The sequence below is a fragment of the Castanea sativa genome, chromosome 1, assembly GCF_040712315.1.
Source record: "Castanea sativa cultivar Marrone di Chiusa Pesio chromosome 1, ASM4071231v1".
NCBI classification, from domain to species: domain Eukaryota; kingdom Viridiplantae; phylum Streptophyta; class Magnoliopsida; order Fagales; family Fagaceae; genus Castanea; species Castanea sativa.
The window spans coordinates 12,869,077-12,893,999 of record NC_134013.1 but is presented as its reverse complement, the minus strand read 5'-3'; the positions used below and the strand labels follow the sequence as shown (position 1 = coordinate 12,893,999).

Sequence of the window (24,923 nt, the reverse complement as noted above, 5' to 3'; positions counted from 1 at the left end):
GGTGGTGCTACCCCCTTCATGAATATGGCTAGCACCTGGATATTCTGTATGGACACTCCCCTCACGATCCCTTCGATGTTCAAGACGTTCAAAATGATCTTCCGGCTATGATCCCTGTGACTCAGCATGGTGAGCACCTAAGCCTGCCATAGTATCCCTGCCTCTTCTAGACTAGATTTCCCACAGACGGCGCCAATTGTAAGCGCACAATTGCACCTGGCCCCAAGAAACGATTATTGGCTTGGTGCCCAATGAGCCTTAAACAATATGATTTGTAGAGCGTGGGCTTAAAACCCAGGTTAGAAGTGTTTGAGGATTAAATGACAAGCCAAAGATTGTAAACACTTGAAAACAACAAGGAATACTGTAAGTCAACCTGCTCAGACGTAAGCCGAGAACTGTTCTTATATTATTTCTCTCTCTTTTTTCTCTTTCTCTTAGGTTACAAAAGAAGGGGTCCCCATTTCTGTTCTAAATTGCTCCTTAAATACTCCTCTTTTTGATACTCTGTACACGTGTTGCCCTAACTCCCCCTTAGCCTAGATATTTCTTTTCTCAGTGCCTTTGAATAGTAACCAGAAATTTCCCTTCCACTGTTCAGGTGTCACTTCCCCATTAATGCGGCCAGGGTGGTAGGTGCAGGGTCTTTAATGTGGAGGTGACAGCCTTTATCCTTGGTGTTTCTCTAACATCGGTGCTTCTAGGACATTCAAGGGTTTACCCCTTTTATCCATTGGTTTTGACCATGTCATTGCCTAACGTTTATCATGAAGTCCCGGGTTCTCCGGTGTCCGTCCGAAGAGAAATTCACCCTCGGCTGGATCCTCGGATCCTCGGCGTATGGGCCGACCCGTAGCACTAACAAGTTCTAAACTCAAGAGCAGGTCGGCCTTCCTTAGCACGGCCCAAAGGCCCATATCTCCATCAGGGTCTTTTTACTCCCCACACTTATATTTTGTTAAGTTTTTAAAAAATCTTGTAAGGATATTATTAGGTAGAAAATGTAAATTGTCCATATTGTTTTTGTTTAAAATTTATTAATTCTTAATTTTTGATATTGTGAAGCACTTTTTTTTTTCTTTTTTTGCTTGCTTATTTTTTAAGTGATAATTGCTTGCTTCATAATGTTTTTTAAATTATGATTTATTTATAGGAAAACTTCATATGATGTAACGAAATTGTTTTATTCATTTGGATTAAAAAAAAAATTGAAATCAATATTGAAAATGAATATATAAGTTAGAATAATATTATTATAAATATCTTTTGTGCAATTTAAACGTATATACTTGCTTGTTTTCTAATTAATAATTGTTTGCTTTTAATTTTACGTAAACCAATGTAATTTTCTACAATTAATACTGGACATGAGAGGGGGACAAAGGGAATTATAGATGTTAGAGCTATGAAATAATAAAACAGAACAAACAAATTTCAGTTGAATATAACTTTGACAATAATATTGGTTAATTTGGTGGTTCTGAATTATAACACATAGAACCAAGTCAAACAAAGGAATAAATTACTTGCATAGCGTACAAAACTAAAAAAAAAAAATTCAAATGGAGCAAATAATGCTTAGCCTGAAAATATATAACAAAGTTTTTCTAGACTCAAACATGTTAGTAGTATAAACTAAAAGACTTGTACTAAGCAATCAAAAAGGAAGAATCACCACAAATTAATCCCCAACCCATTCATATTTTACATGATAATAATGATATAATAGGTACATTCAAAATAGGATTGGCAGGGAATGTTCAAAAGGTATATATGTCCCATGCAAACTCAGTTTCTTCATGTGGGTTTGGTTGGAACAAAAGAAGGAAATCATATGCCCAATAAACATTAACATAAAGGAACTGGAAAAAGAGGGGGTGGGGGTTAACGGAGACTTTGCCTTTTTGATCTTTATCATACCACTAAAAAAAAAATGATTGTACAAATCGTAAACCAAATTGGGGAAAAAATAAGAATATGAAAGCAAGGGAGATAGAGAGAGACTACATTTAATGCCTTTAAAAAATTAGAGCAAAGATTATGCATTTGAGAGATAGACAAAAGCTAAATGTGAAGATCTATATGAGAGTGAAAGTTTGTGTTAGTTTTAACTTTTTAGTGGTGGAGGCATAAGAATGTGTGTGTGTGTGTGTTTTTTTGTGTGGAAAATGTGGCTGAATGTTTCTAGAAGGTTGTATGTTTATGCTTATATGAACAATGAATGGGATGGTAGGGATTTTTATAGTGTGCAAGTTAAATGTTTTTGCTTAGGTGAATGAACTTGATTATTATGGTTTTCTAACTTCCGTGTTAGGTATTAATGCATGCACAAAAATTTAAAATTTTAGATAAGATACATGATGCAAAATTAACTATCCAATTTAGAATTACAATTATATTTTCTCTTAGTTTTGATATATATATAATTCCTTAGGCACAAAAATTAAGAAAGGATTTTAGAGTGATTGGGATTGATATGAAAAAAGAAGAAGAAGTGAAGAGCCAGGTTTTTATATTCAATGAGATGTAACTACAAAATTTTGATAATCACAAGGATAAGATTGATTACACTTTGAATTTTCCACAATTGATAATCATTCCCTTTGGCAAACCATTAAGGAAATCATAATTGTAAAACTTTTGCAAAGCTTAACAAATGATTAACAAAGGAACAAAATATTGCATCTTATTATTTAAGTGATGCTACAACGAGGGTAAAAAAAAATAACAATAAAAGAGACTTAAAGAAGCCTATTCACCAACTTAAACATTTCAAGGTCGATTGAACATCTTTTGCACGTAACTACAAATTCTTCATAACCGTAAGGATAAGGTTCATCTCGGTTCCAATGTCCCATTCCAATTTTGTGGCATGTTTGAAAGTTCGGAATTCAAACAATTCCCTAGTTTCCTTGCAACTTGTTATGAAACAGGAAATAAACATGTAACATCAATCATAGGCAAACAAAAAAACTTTTATAATTAAAGAATAAAAATTATTCACAAAAATGACGGAAATAATAGGCAAATGAAAGAAAGGAGTAATCAAACCTTAGGAATTGTTGAAATTGGTTTTGCAGACCATAAACCAGGACCATTAAAATTCTGAGTTTCCTTGCAACTTGTTATGAAACAGAAAATAAACATGCAGCATCAATGATAGGAAAACAAAAAAATTTTATAATTAAACAATAAAATTATTCACAAAAACGAACGAAAGTATAGGCAGATGAAAGAAAGAAGTAATCAAACCTTAAGAAGCATAAACCATGACCATTAAAATTGTGAGTACAATCAGAATATATGAAAAACCTTTTCTTATATACGATACAGAAATACCTAAATATATGTATCATTGATACCAAGAGATTCTTTTCAAATTCCATAGCATTCATTGAAAAAGAGGGGAGATGTATATTAAGGTGCTTGAATTGGTGTGACAGCTGGGTACATGCACCGTTAGCTGAGTAGGAGAGGAAGGATTTTGGGTTTTGATTATTGTAGAAGGGGAGGTGAACCTGGAAATACGCATGTGTGGAAAAAAAAAAAAGTACATCAGAATTACAACTGATCCCACTTAAATATAGACAAATGGAGCCACATGAATCTTGACACATGGCACAAAATTAGGATTCTAATTTAGAATTGCAATTTGAGTTTCTCTCTGCTTCACCTATTTTATATATATATATATATATATATATATATATATATATATATATATATATATATATATATATAGTGTTTTGAAAATATGATTTTAAGTGGTGAAATCGTGTTTTTACTTAAAATTTAGTTGTCAAATTGAAGTTGTGTTTCGAAAACATGTTTTTTAGTGATGAAATCAAGATAATTATATATAAAAAAAGGCTATTGACCAAATAACTTCAAAATAGTTTAAATTAAAATTAATATTTAAAAAGTTATTTTGCAAATTTTACTTGAAATTATATGTATCTAGGCAAACATGTGACTGATGTCTAATGTAGCTCCTCAGCAATTCTCTTATCTGTTTTTCGTAAATTTTACTGGAGGCTTTCAAACTTCTTCAAACTGATTTTTGCTGAGTATAGTGATTTGGCCACTATTTTTAATTTATAAAAAAAAATGATTTATAAAAATAAGATTGTTATCAAAACCATAACTAAAATTATGGGTGTCAATGTTTGATCAAACTCGCGAACACGGCACGAACTTGACACGGGTTTTTGCTGGTTAGGGTTAGACCTTAGCGGGTTTGGGTTATAAACGGGTCGACTCGAATGTGAAATGATAAGAAACGTGTCATAAGCGGGTCAACTCGTGTGACCCGTAATAGACACGTTTGACATGCTAATTTACTTATGTTAACCCAAAATGACATATTAACACAACCCGTTTAACTCACATAACAAATAAATATTCATTTTATATAAGATTTGTCAAATAACTTTTATATCCAACCTATATTTTAAACTTAAAAAGAAAAATAAGTAGTTACCAAAACTTACAAGGGATATAATTGGAAATTGAAATGGATTGAAGACTTGAAGTGTATGCACTACTTTTGGGATGTAAAAAAAATTATTTTTAGCTGGATGTTATATTTAATATTAAACAAGTTGAAATGGGTTTTGTCTCATTTGCGTCAACCCAACACAGGTTGTTTATTAAGCATGTTAAATGGGTTGGGTCAAGTTGAACCACTCTATTAATAAGTCGGGTTAGGGTTGAATGATCATGACACAATTATTAAATGGGTCGGGTTCGGGTTGAGCCATTTAATCGAATACCCCTACCTCGACACAATACAAACTCGACATGTTAACCCAAATTGACACCTCTAACTAAAATGAACTAATAATTTCATTCTAAACATGTTGATTTGTCATTGGGATATCTGTCAATTGAGAATACCACGGGTTCAAGTTGTCATCCCATTTTTACTCCCCAGTATTATGTGCCTCTATGGTCAACTTTATATATTAGGATATTGCCCAAAAAAAGATAATATCGAGAAAAAAAAAAACTATTTCACATCAGCATCTTGACCAAAAAAATTGTATCTAGAATAAGAAAAAACCATTTCACAGTTGGATTTGATGGATGATTGTTGTGTGGGGACGAGGATCCCAAATCTAATTTAAATGGGCAGTTAAGGTTATTTCCGAGGACACACCTCGGACCTCGGGGCAGGGACGGACCCAGGATTTTAAGCTGGGGGGCTGGAGATAAGCAAAAAAAAAAAAAATTCAAATACACATTCATATAGTATTAATAAACTATCAACCAAGACAAATACCCAAAAATCATTGTTTTTTAATATATTAAGATACAATCATCTGCCAACAAAAACAAAAGACACGAAACACTATTGTTTCTTAATACAATCATCTTTGAAAAGGGAACTTGACTCTCTTTCAAATCTTCAAAAATCATCTAAGATTAAATCTAAACTAAATATCGAAGTTATATCCTTTTCAATGTATAACATCAAAGAGTCCGTTAAAAAATCATTTTCCATTTCACTTTGAAGGTTAGTTTTGACAACTTTCATAGCTGGAAATGCTCGCTTTGTAGTAGCAGTAGAAACTGGAAGAGTAAGCACAAGTCTCACCATTCTATAAATAAGTTTGTAGTATTTTGAATTTCTAGTTCTCACTAACCATTGACACAACTTAGATAAACTTTTCAATTTTTTGAACTCTGGATCCTGGACTACATTATGCTCAAAATGATAAAGCTCCTTTTCCAACACTTGTTTGTCATCATTTGTGAAATCTTGTGGATAGAAATTCTTTACCAACAAACAAAGATCATTACTTCTGAAAGATTTTAATGCCTCTTGAGGTTCTAAAGCTGAGCTAAGCCTAAGTAACTCCATTGCATCTTCATTAAACCGATAATTTAGTTCTTGTAGTTGAGAATCTATTGCAGCATAAAAAATATTTACTCGATAATGATGCTCAATTGTAACGTTATCTTGTTGATTACGAGCTCGACCTCGCCTCGCAACATAATAAGCATCCATATCTAGGACATCAACGGAATGTTTCTCACAAAATGATATCACAGTGGTGAGTAAGCCATCCCATTCATCATCTCTAAATTTTTGGATAAATGTTTTAGTAGATGAAACTAAATGCATGACATTTAAAATGTCTTGAGATTGGCTTTGTAAGGCTTGAAAAAGTTTATCAGTGATCTCCATAGTTTCCTTCTCAAGATGCAAGATGAAGACAAATTCAAATGAAGTTAAACTATCATAAGTTGACTCTGCTTCTGCTTCTGCCCGATGTTCTCCATCTATTGCATCATCAATTATATTTTGTAAAACTTCAATAGTTGAAGTAAACATCCTTAATAAGCTAGAAACTGATCTAAAATGTGAACTCCAACGTATTTCTATAGGTCGTTGTAAAGTGCCAATTTGATTAAGTCCATTTCTAGTCTCAAGCTCTTCAAGATCAATCAAACGTGCTATTTCATTAGCATTGGCAACTTTCAATTGCTCATTATGCTTGCATGAAGCATTAACAATTTTGATCAGAAAAAGCAATTTAAGAAAAAAACCCACTAATGGGGGCAACTTGTATTGATGCTTTTACTAATGTCAATTGTAAGCGATGTGCAAAACAATGGATGTAGTAAGCATACATGCAATCATTCAAAATCAAAACGTGTAATCCATTCCACATACCTCGCATGTTGCTTGCTCCATCATATCCTTGCCCTCGAATATTTTGTATATCTAAGCAATGTTGAGATAACAAAGAATATATCCCCTTCTTTAGAGTCAAAGCCGCAGTGTCAACAACATGAATAAGCCCAAAAAAAGTTCTTTCACAAAGCCTTCTGCATCAACATATCCAAAAACCACAACCATTTGCTCTTTCATGGACTCATCACGAGCTTCATCAACCATTATGCAAAACTTTGCATCACCAATTTCTTTCCGAATGGCCTTCTTCACTTTGGCTAAGAAAACATGTAGAATTTCCTTTTGAATCCTAGGTGATGTGTAGGTTGCATTTTTGGGAGCTTTTTCTATTATTTCAGCAACCTTCTCATTCCAAAAAGTCACAATGCCCAATGATTCAAGAAAGTTCCCACGATTTAATGAACTAAGACTTTCATCTCGACCTCTAAAAGCTATTGCTTGAAAGGCAAGATATCGGACAATAAAAACTGAGGCCTTTAGTTGCAACCGATTATTTGCAATTTGTTCAGTAGTGAAATGATCAACTACCCTTTGTAAATGCTGCAATTGGTTCATCAAATCCTTACACATTTGCTCGGCAACTCTATGAGCTGAGTTGGGATCTTTTCCTATATGACCTTGATATAACAATCTTTGCCCCCAACTTTTCTCCAATTTCTAAACCCACCAACAGTGAATGTATTTTGTCCCACAACCCCATTTGGACTATGAAAGACAAAGCAGGGTAGACAATAAGTTGCATCTGTCGTAGGACAATATTCAAGCCATGTTTTATTATATCCAAACCAAAAAGCTTGAAATCTACAATTGTGCTTTCCACTTTTTTTGTGTGTCTTTAGAGGAGGTTGGTGCAGACCTTTTGTAATGTAAGCTCGTCGAATTTCATCATGTTGATTAACATGATATTCCCATATTTTTTGGCGTGTTCCGGGATCATAATCCAAAGAATCAAGATCAACTCTTTGAAATTGTGTTTGAGAGATTGAAACATCGACATTTTTCGGAATTGGGGAATGCATATTTTCTAGAATTGGAACATCCACATTTTCTAGAATTGGAATAGCAACATTAGTTGTTGGCAATCCCTCGTTGACTTCGGAAGAATTTGAATATTTTCTTTTGAAAAAATCAAGCATTGTAGTTGATTTTTTCATGATCTACAAATAAAATAAGAATCATATATATTAAATTTGCGTGACAATTTTCTATATTATATGATTTGTTTTTTTTCTTTTTGTCTTTGGTCTACCTTTATCTATCTTTGTTTCTAACATTGACCCACTAACCTAATCCTACTACGGCACTACCGACACTACAAATTTATTCTGCACGTAACACTACTAACAAAAACTTTTCTTTAACTTTACCTTCTTTTTTTTTTTCCCTATCACAGTGTCACTTGTCCCTATTATGCCCAACCACCGGTCAACAAAGATTAAAGAACAAACAAACAGTCAAAGTAATCTCTACAAACTCTACTCTCTCTCTTTATCTCTCTTATCGATATAATACAAGAGAGAGAGTCACAAACACACACAGAGTGACAGAGAGTCACAAAGCCAAAAATCCCAACAAAAAAAAAAAAACACCATAGGCTGCAACAGTTAGCACAAATTCAATTCACAGAATCACAATCACCAACATCAGTAATAAATTCATCTTCATCACTCATCATTAGTTCAATAAAAACACAAACACTCCAAAACCACAAGCAAGCACAAACATTTTATTTATTTTTTAGGTTTTGAAGGAAACTAGGAAAGGATTATAGATTAAATACCTATGAAGGCTCGAGCAATCGGCGGCGGTGGCAAGATGGGGCTCGCGTGGGCGGCGGCGATAGCTAAGCATGATGATGGCAGCGTAGGCATGGGGCAATCCGTATTGGGTCTGGGTAGACTTTCACTGTCTCGCGTTGGCATCGGTGTGGCGTGGGTACTGCTGTAGCAGTGTCGGCGTCGACGGCGTGGGTAGTCTCTATCTCTCTGTCTTGCCTCACTATCTCTCTATTTCCTTTCTTTTTATTTTTCCTTCTTCCTTCCACTTTCTCCATTAGGTTTACTGCTAAGTTTTTTTTTTTTTTTTTTAAAAATTTATTTACATGGGTCATGGGCTCTTGCCTCTTGGGTTGGCCAGCTGGGCTTGGAATTCAGGATTTTTGGTAGGGGGCCTGAGCTAAAAACCAAGGGGGGCCCAAGTCTTTTTTTTTTGTTGAGAAATTTAAACTTTTAATTTTTTTTAGGGCCCAGGGGGGCCTGGGCCCCCTTAGGCCCCCACCTGGGTCCGTCCCTGCCTTGGGGATGAGCACTTGTAATGTGAGGAGCATAAAGTTAAAATATTAAAAAGGAAAGAAAGCAGACTTGACATGGAATACTAGAATGATGAAAAAAGAAGGGTATAAAAGCCATCCCCTCCGCATTAAATACAAGGCAATTACTCATCTGATTGCATTAATGAGGAAATGACCATGAATAGTGGTGGCACAGCTAAGATTATAGGGTAAAACTTGCTAGTATGTTCCGGATGGGATAAGAGTTCTAGGAGTGTAATCTCAGCCCTCCAAGTGTAAGATTCAGATAAGTTGTAGCTAGATATAAAAGCAAGAAGAAGATCCAGATGAGAAGGGGAGCCAAAAAAGAAAGAAAAGAATCTATCCATCTGTAACCCCAACCTCGTACTAGACTTGAGAACCAACATTTGTGTTTTTTCTTAACCAGTTCTTAAATGGTGAATTAATAGAAGAAGCATCATTTCTTATTCAATTCTATGACATAAACCTTCTTAGTTCGCACATTAGATATCATAAATAGATTTAACTTCCCATCTCTAAACAAATTTATTGTGATAACAAATAGTAAAATCTTTATTTATTTCCACAAGTTGATTAATTGCTTTTTCGCCAATTTGTGCACTTTTATAATTGCTTTGTTTTCCAAATGAGATATATTATGTCCACAATATTTTTATAACATTTTTACAACAAATCATAGGTGGTAGGTTGTTACTGGTTGTTATTGTTGGGGCAAAAAAACTAATCACTTATAATTTGTTATAAAAATGTTGTAGACATAACAATTCTCTTCGCAAATATCACATTTTTACCATTCATCCCTGTGTCCGCATAAGCTACCTATTTGATATTGAGAAATGATATTTCCATAAAATTTTTCACAACAAATTTTATGTGACAATTTAGATTAATTATAGTAGCCATGCTCATGCATAACAATAAAAGAACATAATCATCTTAACAACCAAAATGTTGCTTATTCAAAACTTAGATTGATACATGTTTCCTCTCTTTTGAAGCCCAACAGATAAAAGCTATTCCAATATGTGTATCTCCCAAATCTGATTTTCCGTATTGGTCACTAGAAAGAGATGGTGTGTATTTGGTGAAGTCGGGGTATAAATATGTCTGTGAGGATTCAAGAAAGGAGGAGGCCTCAGTCTCAAACTCGGCAGCAACAACAGGTTCATGGATAGGGATTTGGAAGCTCAGAGTGCCAGGAAAGATAAAACATTTTCTTTGGAGGGCTTGTACAAATAGCTTGCCAACCAAAGTTAACTTGATGAAGAAAAAAATTCTAGCAGATCCTATGTGCCACTAGTGTGGAAGATATGAAGAGGATACAAAGCACGATTATGGGATTGTGAGGTGGTAAAACAAGTTTGGTGCACTGATTTTGGCTGGGTAAATCAGTTCGAAGCTGTTCATGGAGATTTCTTGGACCTGGTCGGCCGACTGATATCAAAGCCTCGGGTGACTGAGATGTTCGCCACCACTGCCTGGTATATTTGGGCTCACCGGAACAAAACACGGTTTAAGGAGCAGCCTTTACCGCTGGATAGGATCAAAGACACGGCTTGGAATTTTTTGCTACTCTTCAAAGCCGACCGAGACACATCTTGCAGGAGTAAGCCGAGCAAACCGGTAAGAAGATGTAAGTGGCTACCTCCAAAACCGGGTGAATATAAAATAAATTTTAACATTGCGATGTTTAATGAGAGCGAAGAGGCAAGGATTGATATTGTGGCGTGTGACTTCTCTGGTCATGTCTTGGCTACATTGGTCGAAAAAATAGGGAAGCCTTATAACATGGAGAACATATAGATTTTAGCGGCAAGGCGTGTTGTGATTCTTGCCACTGAACTTGGTCTACAACGGTCAGGTGATTCACAAACTGTGATCAAGGCTTTACGGATGGGTACAATGTTTTCCTCATCTTTTTGGTTATTTAGTTAAGAGTTACTTTAACTCATGTCAGCTCTCTAAGGAGTTTCTCTTTCTCCCACACTGTTAGGCAAGAAACTACTGTTGCACATGTCTTAGCCCATAAAGCAATACTTTCTTTTCCATTGTTAATTTGGATGAAGTTTGTTTCGAATGATTTTCCAGTTTCTTAAATAAAAAAGCAAACATGGTAGTCTTCCTAAAAAAAAAAAAGATTGATTCATCATGAAGTTTTCCACTCTAATATGAATCTATGGAATCTGGCATAAAAATACTTGCATTGCCTTAGACAAAATGAAATTATGTATAATTGAAGTTCATTATTAAGAGCTTCCGTATTCTATTTTCCGTTATACATCAATACACCATGAATACGGATGCACAAATCACGATCTTTAGGCAATTTACATCTAGTACCCAAAATTCAATGACAGGTTTTACCATTATAATTGAAGTTCTTAATTTTTTTTTTTGGAGTAAATTACAAATTACACTCTTAAAATTTAGAGATGATTGGATTTTATACTCTGAAATATCAGAATTTAGATTTTACCCATTGAAATTTGGTGATATTTAAATTTTACACCCTGATGTTTAAGAATTTGGATTTTACCCCTATGTTCTAGAAGTGTTTGGATTTAATTTACTCCTTAAAGTCTTAGGGTGTTTGGATTTTACATCATAAAGTTTCAGAATTTGGAGTATAAAATCCAAACAACCCTAAATTTTAGGGGTTAAAATTCAAGTTCTGAAACGTCATGGTATAAAACCCAAACACCCTAAACTTTAAGAAGTAAAATCTAAAATCTAAAACTTTAGAGTGTAAAATCTAATCATCTCCAAATTTTAGAGGTGTAATTTGCAATTTACCCTTTTTTTTTCGCTATAATTGAATTTCTTTTTTTGTGGGTAAATTACAAATTGCACTCCTAAAGTTTAGGTGTGATTGGATTTTACATTTTGAAATTTTAGAATTTAGATTTTACCCTTTGAAGTTTGGAGTGATTGGATTTTACATCCTGATGTTTTAGAATTTGGATTTTACCCCCTAAAATTTGTTAGTGTTTGGATTTTACATCCCAAAATTATGAAAATTTAGGATGTAAAATCCAAACACTTCCAAATTTTGGGGGGTAAAATCCAAACACCCCTAAAATATAGTAAACAAGACTTAAGAGATTAAATTGAAAAAAATTAAATCTTAGCAATTAATTTAACCTCTTCTAAAAAAGAGATTAATTGAAACCATCTATCTATATATCTATACAATATCTAAAAATTGAAGCATAGTATTATTATTATTATTTCTAAACTCCTGTTGAGTTACATCAACATATTATTTTGATCCATTCAGTCTACTTCAGTCCATTAGGTCTACTTTGGTCCACTTTAGCCCATTTGGTTGACTTTGGTTTATTTTGGTCCATTTCGTTTATTTCGTTCCACTTTAGTTGAGCCATGTTAACGTAGCATTTTGATTTATTTCAATTTAGGTCCATTTTGCTACAATTTAGTTCATTCGCTCCACTTCTATTGAGCCACATCAGAGGAGCATTTTAGGCTTCTTATTGAGGAAAAAAGAAAAGAAAGAAAAGAATTGCCTAAGTTGAAAGTAATAGCCATGTCTCGATGGAAGATGCTAACTCAAGTCTCCCTAAACTGGGTTTATAATAAATTACATAACTAAAGTACAACTACAAAATTGCCTAACCTTTGTAGTTGTAGACTGGGGTTATAAACAGCAGACACTAGACACACACAACCAATGTGGGATAAATATCATTTTTTTTAAGTAAATAGTAATACTTATTAGAACACACACGAAAATAATAATAGTATTTTAAATTGGGTTTATAATACATTACATAACCAAAATACAATTACAAAAGGGGTTGTAGACTGAGATTATAAACCTGGTTTAAAACGCTATTATTATTTTAGTGTGTGTTCTAATAAGTATTACTATTTACTCAAAAAAAGAAAATAGGGATGTTTATCCCACATTGGTTGTGTGTGTCTATTATCCGCTGTTTATAACTCTAGTCTACAACTACAAAGGTTAGACCATTTTGTAGTTGTACTCTGGTTATGTAATGTATTATAAACTCGATTTAAAACACTATTATTATTTTCGTGTGTGTTATAATAAGTATTACTGTTTACATTACATATCCAAAATACAATTACAAAAGGAGTTGTAGACTGGGGTTATAAACCTGGTTTAAAATGCTATTATTATTTTCGTATGTGTTATAATAAGTATTACTGTTTACATTACATAACCAGAATACAATTACAAAAGGGGTTGTAGACTGGGGTTATAAACCTGATTTAAAATGCTATCATTATTTTCGTATGTGTTCTAATAAGTATTACTATTTACTCAAAAAAAGAAAATAGGGATGTTTATCCCATATTAGTTGTGTGTGTTTATTGTCCGTTGTTTATAACCCTAATCTACAACTACAAAAGTTAGATCGTTTTGTAGTTGTACTATGATTATATAATGTATTATAAACCCGATTTAAAACACTATTATTATTTTCGTGTTTGTTATAATAAGTATTACTGTTTACTAAAAAAAAAAAAAAAGTCTCCCTACTTATTTTTTTCCATAAAAAAATAAAAATTGAAAATACTTATTTTAAATATGAATTTATTAAAAAAATTATAGACCTTGTCAAATAAAAATCAAGATTAAATAATTTTTTAAATACTTAAAAAAAGGGTTTTAGTGGTCTTTTTAACTGTTAATTGTGGCCAAAAAAATAAATAAAAATAAGCTATTATTTTAGATGCGAATTAAAATGTTAACTTGAAGAGAAAGAAAAGAGTGATACTGAATAAAAATCAAGGAGAGTAGCAACAAGAATCAAAGAAAGTGCTTTGTCCTTCTCTCCTTCCTCAGCGGACTTTCTCCAGATTCGTAAGCTGAATTCTTCACAATCATCATCTACTTGAATCTCACTTCACAGCTATTGTGCATTTTCATTCCTTCCAATTTTTCTCCTATTTTCCGAGCAACCAAACAGATCGTTCAATCTCTTCTGTTTTGGCACCTTCTCTTCCCTCTTCAAGATGACTCAAGATGTGGAGATGAAAGAGAAAGACCACACCACTCCTTCACATTCTGTTACCACCGTCGTCCCATCCACTTTTCAGAGTAATTTCTACTACCACTTCTTTTTCGATCCTCAATCTCAATCTCATCGATTTATAATTCTAGGGTTTCGTTTTTAATTATCAAATTTGCATATAATTTTGTGCGTGTGTGTGCGTATTTGGGGGTTTTTATAGATTTGAAGGAGATAGCATCGCTTATTGAGACCGGTTCGTACACCAAGGAGGTTCGCCGAATCGGTCGTGCTGTACGCCTGACGATTTCGCTGAGGCGTAAATTGACGGCATCGGTGCTCTCGGCTTTTCTCGATTTCGCTCTTGTTCCTGGTTCTGAAGCCCATGCTCGATTATCGGTGTATCTTCCAAAGGTACATTGATTATAGTTTTTTTTTGTGTTTTTTAAGCTGAGTATCAATGTTGTTTGATTGGATTGGTTTGGTTTCTTAGGGTTGTTCTTTCTCTGCAATATAGTAATTATGTTTTGGTAACTGAACTGTGAAACCAGATGTAGTTAAGGTTGTCCAGAGTTTTTGTTAATGTTTTGGTAGAGACAAAAATGCGAGAATGTGGGTATTATCGAGCTGAAATATCAATTTTTGTATGACAAGGGAGCGCTTCTGTCTTGTTTGGTTCACAATCACTGAGAACTATTTTTAACATATGCTATCCGCACTCTCCATCTTGATCTTACAAAGAGAGGCCGCGTCATTTGAGCTAGAGCTAATCGGCGGTTCAAAGTGAGAACTCTTAAAAGAAATAGGAATTTTTCTTGTGGTGAGGATTTTGGCTAATGATTCGATGGTGGCCTAAAGGTATAATTCAATATAGGGGCTCCACTGTATATTAGACTTATAAGTTAAATTGTAATTGCAAGAAGTTTTTTATTTATCATGCTAGGTCATATTACGTTTGGTCATTTTTGAGAAAAGTAGGAAACGGTGAGTGATGGTTTTGCTTAGTTTAGGAAAAACCACATTAACTCTTGCATAACACAACATCATTGCACAATCCAAACAGTTTTATTAGATGTTTGCATATGTGATAAAAGAGTCATTTACTTATTGGGAAAGTAGAAGTGTCATTAAGACCACTTAATAATTAGCATCAAGTTGGGTTACTCTCTGGAAGTCAATCTTGTGGATGCTGCATTTGGAGATTAGAAGTGTCATTTATTTTTGTGATTACCTTTTAGATTCTTTGGCATTGCCGATAAGATTTCTAGCAAAGGGTCCCAAAGCTGGAGGAATAATTTTCTATGGGGTGGGCTAAGAGGTGAATTTTTTAAATTCTATCTAGTGGAGTGGAATACAATGTGCTCTCCAATCAAGAATGGGATTGGGTGTGAGAAAATCAGACACCATCAATCAATCCTTATATGGGGAAATGGTTGTGGCGTTTTGGAGGAAGGAAATCGTTTTTGGAGAAGAGTGATTGGTGTGAAGTATGGGGAAGCTTGGGGTGAATGGACAATGAGGATTATGTAACATTCATGGTGTGACTTTTGGTGGATTGTAAGGGCGGTTCACGTTAAATTTGTGGATTACATTAGTTATTGGTGATGGTAGTAGTGTGCGGTGTTGGCATGAGACATGATGTGGTAGTTGTGCATTGAAAGAGTTACGCCCAAACTTATACTCAATTGCAGTGATAAAGATGATTTTCTGCGCTCTTGTTGAAGCAATTGAATGGAGGGTAAACTCGCTTATGAAATATCAGCATGCACTTATAACGATTGAGAATTGGAAATTGACACTCTTTACTCCAATATCCTAAGTGGTGATGTGATGTAGGACAAAACCAAAATATATGCAACAATGAAATCGAAAAAAAAGAAAAAGAAAAAGAAAAAAAAACCCAAGGATCAACACCTAGACTTGCCTAGAATTGGCACCAAGCAAGAGGAACAAAACATAGGAATTGACACCTAGGATTGCGTGCCGATGAGCTCTAGCTCAACTGCCACCTCATCCCTTTATAAATGTTAGATGAAGGGTGAGGTCATGAGTTCAAGATCAATTAGGTGTGTTTGTAACTTACCAATGCAAAAATAACATCTAGGATTGCCTAGAATCAACACCAAGCAGTTGAAGAAAAATCTCCAACAATAAATTTGTTACTCAAGCAAACTGTCTAAGTGTCGCCATTGGAGTACAATAGTGTGTGCTTATATAGATTACTATGACCTAATTCTTATTCTAATTGACCTAGGAAAGCCAATTATTGAAAATTAAATAAAAATACTATTAAACTAATTAATTAATAATATCTATCTATCAAAAAAAAAAAAAAATCCAATAAAAAATAGAAATGACCTCATAAATAAAATAAAATAATCTTCGCACTTCCATTATCATTTAGGCTCTGATCAAATGAGATGGAGGCCTAAAGGTAAATGTAACTTTGAGTTGAGATTTTATTATGAAGTGCTAAGAGGTTCCATAACATAATATTTCCATGGATGGGTGGGTGGTGTACTAAGCTACTAAAGAAAGTTGCTCTTTTTGTGTGGACAACAGTGTAGATTTTATTGATTCCCTTTAAATTATTGGATTATGTAATTTTAAGGTGTATTTTGTGTACACGTCCTTTGTGCATGACTTCTTTGTGATTCTTTAGACTATCTTATGAATACATCCTATGTACATGAGGTTGTTCTTTTGCATTAATAAATTTGATTACTTATATATAAAAAAAAATTCTTGGCTGCGTAAAACTTATTTATGGTATTGAACATTCTATCTCTTTCATTACCATAATTTGTTGAAAGAGAACATGTCCATGATACAATTCATGAGTATTCTACTAAACTATAATAATTTCCATTCATAGTTGCATTTTCTATGAGCATATAGCAAGCTTTCTTCAGGCTTTCCCTTTATAAAAGAATTTATAAAATCTGTATGTACATTTCCTGGCCAACCTAGCCAGGAAATACTTTAGATAGCTTGAAATGCTGATCTGAAATTTTACAAATGTGATAAGCCACTCATGATCAATGTAGTGGGATGTGAACTATACAATGTGAGATACCTTACTTATATATTGGATATGAAAGGGGTGTGCGTCTATCTATATGGTATATAGAAATTTGAGAACCATACTATGTTTAACATGAGAGGTGTTCTTATTGTTTTAACTCCATTTGAATAAAAAATTCTATGATAGTTCTATATTTTGTGCTTTAGCTTCACTGTTAAGAAGTTATAATGCCCACATTGTTTAACAATACCTAATTACATATGTTGTAACATTGTGTAGCAAGATGATCATGAAATGGAAATTGACACTGCTACATCAGTTAGTCAAGCTTCAGGGAAACATTTACTGCCAGAGCTTGAGATTTACTGTTACTTGCTCCTGCTACTTTTTCTGATTGATCAGAAAAAGTACAATGAGGTTTGTCGATTGGTTCCCCTTTATTTACTTCTCTTTTTTGTTCATTATAGTGGATGGAACCCACTGAGGTAGAGGTAGTTATGTAGTGAATGTACTTCTGTTTCTCTTTTAGGCTAAAGCTTGTTCATCAGCAAGCATTGCTCGGCTTAAGAACGTGAACAGAAGAACTGTTGATGTCATAGCATCTAGACTGTACTTTTATTACTCATATAGCTATGAGCTTACGGGTGAGCTTGCTGAAATTCGTGGGTAAGTTTTATATCAATTCAAATGTGCATATGTATTTAGTATTTACGTATGTTTGTAAATATGTGTTTATGTCATACAGAAGAAAAAGAGAAAGGTTAGCTTTTAATCTTTTATTTTGTCTGCATGTATATTTGTTTTCAGCAATCTACTTGCCTTGCATCGTATTGCTACATTGCGCCATGATGAGCTGGGCCAGGTTTGTTTTCATCTCTAGTGCAAGATGTTGTCTTGGGGATTCAAAACTTGTAATAATATGATACCCTAATGCAGGAAACACTTCTAAACTTGTTACTTCGTAATTACCTCCACTACAACCTATATGATCAGGCTGAGAAACTGAGGTCTAAGGCACCACGATTTGAAGCACACTCAAACCAACAGGTGCGGCAAATTTCTTTTTAAAATTGTAGTGTTTATGTTCATATGGATTACAGTTAAAAGTCTTTTTGCTTCACGTAATCTGAATGTCTAACCTGGCTACTGATTGTAGCTGCCCAAAATTTGCACATAAGAAATACATGGGCCCCCATTTTAGAAAAAGTTCCCAAAGAATCTGGTAAACCAAATAGAAAAAATATAAAAAAGGCCCAAAGGGAAAGCACCAGCCCTTGGAAAAAGGAAGTGGCCAAGGAAGAAGGTGTATGGCCCAATAAATAATGTATGTTTAAGCAGCCCAAGGAAGGCCCAACCTACTTTAGAAAATAAAAGGAGAAGGAAAAGCTTGTCTTGGAACTCTTTGCAACTCGAAAGAGATGAGAGAGCGGAGGAAATACCTCCCAGTCTGTTGTAAATGACAAACTTGGTTGACTCACTCCATATTCCAGGCATATGAGAGGCGTATGATCACTCATTTTCAGGTTTCAAGGGAGAACGGTTTGGCAGAAGCAGAGGAGAGCTCTAGTTGTGATGATCAGCCATGACCTTTTGTGGATTACTGGGGAAAGTGTCAACACTAAAATGGTGAAAGAAGGCAGATCTCACAGGTGCATGTCATAGAAAACCTACAGCCGACCAAAGCTTGTAAATGTTCATAGTGTTTCATCGTTTTGTACCTAGGCTGTTATTAGTTAAGGCCTTGCCATTATCCGCAATTCTCCCCCAATGAGGAGAATCTTTTTTTTGGGCTCAAGTCCACATAATACTTTCGTAGTTCTAATTGCCCAAAGAAATCTAGGGAAACTAGGTGTGATAGGGACAAACCAAAAGTTCTGTGCCCAAAGAAATTGGTTGGAAGGCCGAGGAGAGGTAAAACATTAAGGATGTCTCCCCAGTTTTGGGAAACCTGTGGTTTGGGAGGAACAAGAAAAAGAAAGCAGAAACAGCCATAAGAACTACCAGATACACTTTGACAAATCCCTTCAATCATTTATCAACATCCTATCCTTAACATTTAGCAAGAAACTCATGCTGCAGAATGAGAAGTGTTGACATGCATCACTAGAAAAACTCTCCTTTCTCCCTGAATTGTCTCACCCATCTGAATCCTGTGGTAGAAAGGATTTCAACTAGTAAGGCCACCCGGTTCCAAGTCCCAAATCTCACTAGTTCTGTAAGCCCGAGGGTTGATTGCAAACTGGACTATGAGAGTTGGGGCCAAATACTTCGTGGGCCAAATACTATAAAAGGCTATCACTTATTTCATTTTATCTTTTTTCATTGGACTTTTTGGATTATTTTGTTTGTGCACAGACTGGTTTTAGCAGGATAAGCCCATTCTGTAGGAGAACCTGGCCCAAGTCCCCCTCACAACACTCAGGCTTGAGGTCCAGACCAATGATTTTCCAGTGAAGTGGGGACACTTGTCTTGGGCGTGATAAAGAAGGCCCCTACCCTGATTCATTTAATTTGAACCCTAACCTTGGACAGCCTTTGTTTGGTTCACATTAAAATTTATCACTTAATGCAGCCAAGCAGTATGAAAGAAGTGTGTTGTGATATTCATTTTGCTTGTCTTTTAATGATTAAAGCAGGGGATTTGGGCCCTGCTATCTATTATGCTTGGAAGATTTTGATCTAGAGTATTATTTTTTTGTACCCAAATTTCATAAAGCGAAAAGGGCATCTTTCTCATAAAATAAGTAGGTGAAAAGATTATCTAAATTAAAAATAATTGGAAGAACTTGTGCACACTTGCTCTTGTACTCTTCCTTGACTGTTTTCTATGTCTTTATCTTTTTTCTTTTTTTTTTTCTTTCTTCTCTGTCTTCTATCTTTTAACCTTCTTGCATATGTTTCTTTACAAGAATTCTTTATCGGAATGCACTTTCCACGTGTTTGATCAATTGTTGTATAGACCCATGGATTCAATCTACACCAATATATATTTGTTTGGTTTCTGCTGAGCCTCTCTATTCCCTCTTTGCAGTGGTTTTAGTTCCTATTAACTGAATGTGAGCATAATTGTTTATTAATAATTTGAATGTCTCATATTACTTCTGCAGTTCTGTCGATATCTCTTTTACCTTGGGAAGATTCGAACAATTCAGTTAGAGTACACCGATGCAAAAGAGTCTCTCCTGCAGGCTGCCCGGAAAGCGCCTCTTGCAGCTAGAGGGTTTCGAATCCAATGTAACAAGTGGGCTGTGCTAGTTCGTCTACTGCTGGGAGAAATCCCTGAGAGAACCATCTTTATGCAGAAAGGAATGGAGAATGCTTTGAAGCCATACTTTGAGCTTACAAATGTGAGTCCAACTTGTCAAACCTGTAGCTAATTATAACATGTCAGTACATTCAGTGGAGTCATGATTTTAAGATTGATTTACAACTTGGCAAATCGTAATTCTTGATTTATCACTGCAAATCTTCTTTTAGCATCATACTGTAGCTATGTAGTATCAGAACCAAGCTAGTATGGTTCATACTTCTTTTAATGAATGAGCTAAAATTTATTTATCAAACAAAGCAACAGTACAGCAAGCAGCAAGCTGCAACCATAACAGAGAATAACAACAAAAAAAAAAAACTCTGCTAAAAGAAAAGGCAGAGCTGACTAGCACATAACATACAGAACTAATTCCTATTGGATACAGAAGCAGGGACACGCCATAAACTGCCCAGAATTCTATTCTGGATAGTGATCTTTACATTCTTGCACAAATACAACCAATCTAGTCTTTGGTTGTGATGTATTCTGTTTGGGTTTGGAGTGTTTTAACTTTGATTTGGAACTTTCAGGCTGTTCGGATTGGTGACCTGGAGCTGTTTAGGAATGTAGCTGAGAAGTTTGCTGACACTTTCAATGCTGACCGAACACACAATTTGATTGTCCGGCTGCGGCATAATGTCATTAGAACTGGTTTACGTAACATCAACATCTCCTATTCCCGCATCTCACTTGCTGATGTTGCTAAAAAATTGAGGTTAAACTCTCAAAACCCCATTGCTGATGCTGAGAGCATTGTGTCGAAGGCTATTCATGATGGAGCAATTGATGCCACCTTGGATCACACAAATGGGTGGATGGTATCAAAGGAAACAGGAGATATTTACTCCACAAATGAGCCTCAAATTGCTTTCAACTCCCGGATTGCTTTCTGCCTTAACATGCACAATGAAGCAGTTCGGGCCTTGCGATACCCTCCAAATACACACAAGGAGAAGGAAAGTGCTGAGAAGAGGAGAGAGAGGCATCAGCAGGAGCAGGAACTTGCCAAGCACATTGCCGAAGAAGATGATGATGATTTTTAATGGTGTAATCTATGGGTCTTTTGCTGTGGCAAGAAACTTGGCCATTTCTTATTTTTTGCTTTTGTTTTAGCTTTATGAAGCCCCAAAAAATATTTAATTTTCTACGAAGATTACTATTATCATTTTTCTTCTCTCTCTCTCTCTCTCTCTCTCTCTCTGAGCCTTGAACTTTCTTTGTTAATGGTCCAATGATATTTTAAGCTTGGAATTTGTTTTCACTTCTTGGCTTAAGGCATGTTTGGGAGGAGAGAATAAAATTGAATGAAAAGAATATTTTTAGAATATTCTTCTCTCTTTTGTTTGGAGGTTTAACGGAGGGGATGAAAAGTCCATTTTCTTGTTTGTGAGTTCAGGTGGAATGGAATGGTTAGGAGAGAATACTCATTCTCTCATTTTTTGTTTCTTCCAAATTGTGAGGAATAGGAGTGAATAGATTGAGGTTAATGAATTTTTTTTTGAAATTCCTAAATTACTCCTTGAATCTTAGTATTTTTTTATTATCTAGTCTCAACTAGCTGTAACAATATTTTTGTTCTCTCTTTGTTGCTCCTTCCTCATGCTGCTGCTAATCTCAACTGTCCGTACTTTTTTTTTGTTGATAAACTGCAATTTCATTAAGAAAGGAAAGAAGAACAGAAGGGATAATCTTCCTTACAGAGAGCCAAGAAGGCAGGGGGAAGATTATCCTTATTGAAAAACATAGAAGACAGCATATAAAAAAAAATTTGTGACATGGTGGGCAAGACAATTACAGGCACGTCTGATCTAATAAAAAACAGAAAACACAAGAAGACCGAATGGAGAGGATGTTATCAGTAGTGGTTTTCATGGCCCAAGGGGGGGAAAGGTCAAGTGAGTTGACAGCATCAAAACACGACTTAGCATCACCTTCAAATATCACCTGGTTCCAACCTTCCTTCCCAGCTAGCTGCGTTGCCCAGAGTAAAGCCTTGGATTCAGCCACAAGAGGGGAGATTACCTTTACGATTCTAGCCCAGATTTTGATGGGGACGCCAAGGTGGTCCCTTGCAACCACAGCGAGGGGAGCATGAGTGGTGGATAGTGCCGCATCAATATTAATTTTGATCCATTTGGGGGGAGGAAGAGACCACGAAGGTTGGTGAGCATGGGTATGATCAAGAGCTGGGTTAGCGAGAGCTAGTGAAAGCTCATTAAACTTATTGCGAATAGACTGGATGGATGATGGCTAGTCAATGAGGCTGCTGTGATGAAGGGCTAGATTCCTGAGTTTCCAAATCTCCTCTAGAGTCAAAGCCATGTTAAGGGAGATGAGCCATTTTTCATTGGCTTGGTAGAAAGCTTGTGGAGGGTCAGTAACAAGCTTGACGATGTCCACTGGGTTGTTGATGCTAGATTCATTAGCTTTGAAGCCCCAGCAAGCTGTAAACCATAAGACTTTTGCGATAGGACAATTGAGGAATAGGTGGCATGTAGATTCCTCTTCTTGTTTGCAAATAGTGCAGCAGGTTTCCCTAATACTCATGTCTTGATAGATTATCCCTAGTGGGGAGGACGTTGGCAGCGATCCTCCAAAGGAACATTTTGGTTCTTTCTGGTATATTAAGCCTCCATATACGTTTCCAATGGTTCTCTGAGGGTGGCTGGGGTGAGGAGAGGTCTCGGGCAGTTTGGTAAGCTGACTTTACTGTGAAACATCCTTTTGAGTTTGGCACCCAAATTAACTTGTCTTGGCTGGGCCTGAAAGGGATCAGTATAGACAAAATGGCTTGGGCTAATGCTGGATTAAACAGCTCCCTGATCAGATTGGGCTTCCAACTGTGAAGGTCTGGGTTGAAGAGTTGTGACACCATGATGGGTAATTGGGTTAAAACTTCCTCTTTCGGAGTGGGAATGAACCCTGAATCCATGGCACCCAAGGGTCGTTCCAAACGTTGATTGAAGTACCATATTCGATTGTGTAACATGCTCCTTTGACAATCACTTTTTTGGCATTTTCAATTATTCTCCAAATAGGGGACGCGGTTTTTGGGGGGTCAGATTGGAGCCAAGCTTTGCTGATTTTATATTTGGCTCTAAGAATGTTCATGTAGAGACTATCTCTTTTGGAGGTGATCATCCAAGCCAATTTTGCAAGGAGGGCAATGTTGATGTCTTTAGCTTTCTTGAAACCAAGTCCACTGTTGTGAAATTTTAAAATACTCGCAAGTGTACGAACCGTACCGAAGTATAGTTTGACAAGATCGAAGTCAAACCCAGAGGGACTTGAATGAACGTAGGAAAATTAATTAAATCTTAATCAAATTAATCCTAATTTAGTTTAATAAAAATTGGTTGTTTTGAAATTAAATAAACTAAGCAAATAATAAAATTAAGCAAATGGTTAAACTAAGCAAAATATATAAAACAATAAAAAGATGTAAACAATCAAGGGAAATGAATTAAGGTTTTAGAATCCGTCTTGTAAGTCATATCAACATATATTTATGATCATTAATTTTTCCCAACTCACTACATGATAATCTAGAAATCAATCTTGCTATCATGAAAAATATTCTCATTAAAATCCTTATTTTAAAAATCAAAAGCATGTTCTTCTTTGCTTCTTAAGTATAAAATCAAATCATCAATTATATCCATAGCCAAACAAATCACAAGATATATCCCATTCTAAAAATCAAATCATAAATTGTATCCATTGATTGACAAATCACAAGCGATATCCAATTTTATAATCAAGAATTAATAAACCAAGCATTCAACTAATTAAGATAAATCCTAAACCATGAGAAAAACATGATTGAACTCATATCTAGAATCTCATCTCAGTCAATTGATATGAAGGAAGAACAATTTAAATTATTAAAGAACAACTATTGTGGGAAAAATCAAATCACATAAATATTACTAATAATCTTTAACAAGGTTTCATCCTCAACCCTAATTATAAATTTAGCTACTCATAGTAATTAAAATAAAACACAAAAATAAAATACTAAACATTAAACTAGACAAATAAAATAAAACTAACTATCATGGAAGAAAACCAAAGAAGTAGCCGCACTCTCTATGTTCAGCCCCCAGCCCTAGCACTTGCCTCCTTGAATTTTGCCCTAAAGAGCCTTTAAATAGGTCAAAGAATCCTATTACAAGTTGAATTCCCGTTTGGCAAAAATCCCAGATTTTTAGGCTTCACTTAACTGACGATTTTGGCCCATTTAATGTTAGAATTAGGACTTTTGGTAAACTAAAAAGTTTTAGCCTTTTAAGTTAAATTTCCAGCCCAACTTGAATCATCTCGATTGGATATTTGAGCCGAAAGTTATGCCAAATATACTAACTGATGTGCAGGCTGGAATCCCAATCCGAATTGGACTTGAATTTGATGCAAATTTCCTTTGATTCCTTACTCCAATTGGACTTAAATTTAATTCAGTTGGCCTTCCTTAACTTTATCATGGCCCTTGTAAATATAAAGTCCATTAACATTCTTCTTTGCACAAATCCACTTATTTAATTTCATTCTCCTACAAAAGATAAATTCACGCAATAAGATTC

General features: G+C 35.0%; 3 protein-coding genes across 3 annotated transcripts; 2 read left to right on the top strand and 1 right to left on the bottom strand.

The window, feature by feature from the left end:
- Positions 1 to 5,407: 5,407 nt before the first annotated feature.
- LOC142613210 (uncharacterized) lies at positions 5,408 to 7,270 on the bottom strand. The gene is made up of 3 exons (XM_075785488.1): positions 6,827 to 7,270; positions 6,680 to 6,730; positions 5,408 to 6,499 (listed from the first exon to the last, which is right to left on the bottom strand). Exons 1-3 carry the CDS (start codon positions 7,268 to 7,270, stop codon positions 5,408 to 5,410), a joined length of 1,587 nt encoding a protein of 528 aa, XP_075641603.1.
- A 1,212-nt stretch (positions 7,271 to 8,482) lies between these two features.
- LOC142613128 (uncharacterized) lies at positions 8,483 to 10,814 on the top strand. The gene is made up of 3 exons (XM_075785371.1): positions 8,483 to 8,635; positions 10,018 to 10,263; positions 10,404 to 10,814. The coding sequence occupies exons 1-3, from the start codon at positions 8,483 to 8,485 to the stop codon at positions 10,812 to 10,814; spliced, it is 810 nt and encodes a 269-aa protein (XP_075641486.1).
- Positions 10,815 to 13,754: 2,940 nt separating this feature from the next.
- LOC142614551 (putative 26S proteasome non-ATPase regulatory subunit 3) lies at positions 13,755 to 21,517 on the top strand. Its single transcript, XM_075787090.1, has 8 exons — positions 13,755 to 14,097; positions 14,232 to 14,422; positions 17,313 to 17,450; positions 17,563 to 17,699; positions 17,841 to 17,895; positions 17,970 to 18,080; positions 20,141 to 20,380; positions 20,874 to 21,517. Exons 1-8 carry the CDS (start codon positions 14,013 to 14,015, stop codon positions 21,384 to 21,386), a joined length of 1,470 nt encoding a protein of 489 aa, XP_075643205.1. The 5' UTR covers positions 13,755 to 14,012; the 3' UTR covers positions 21,387 to 21,517.
- Positions 21,518 to 24,923: the final 3,406 nt, after the last annotated feature.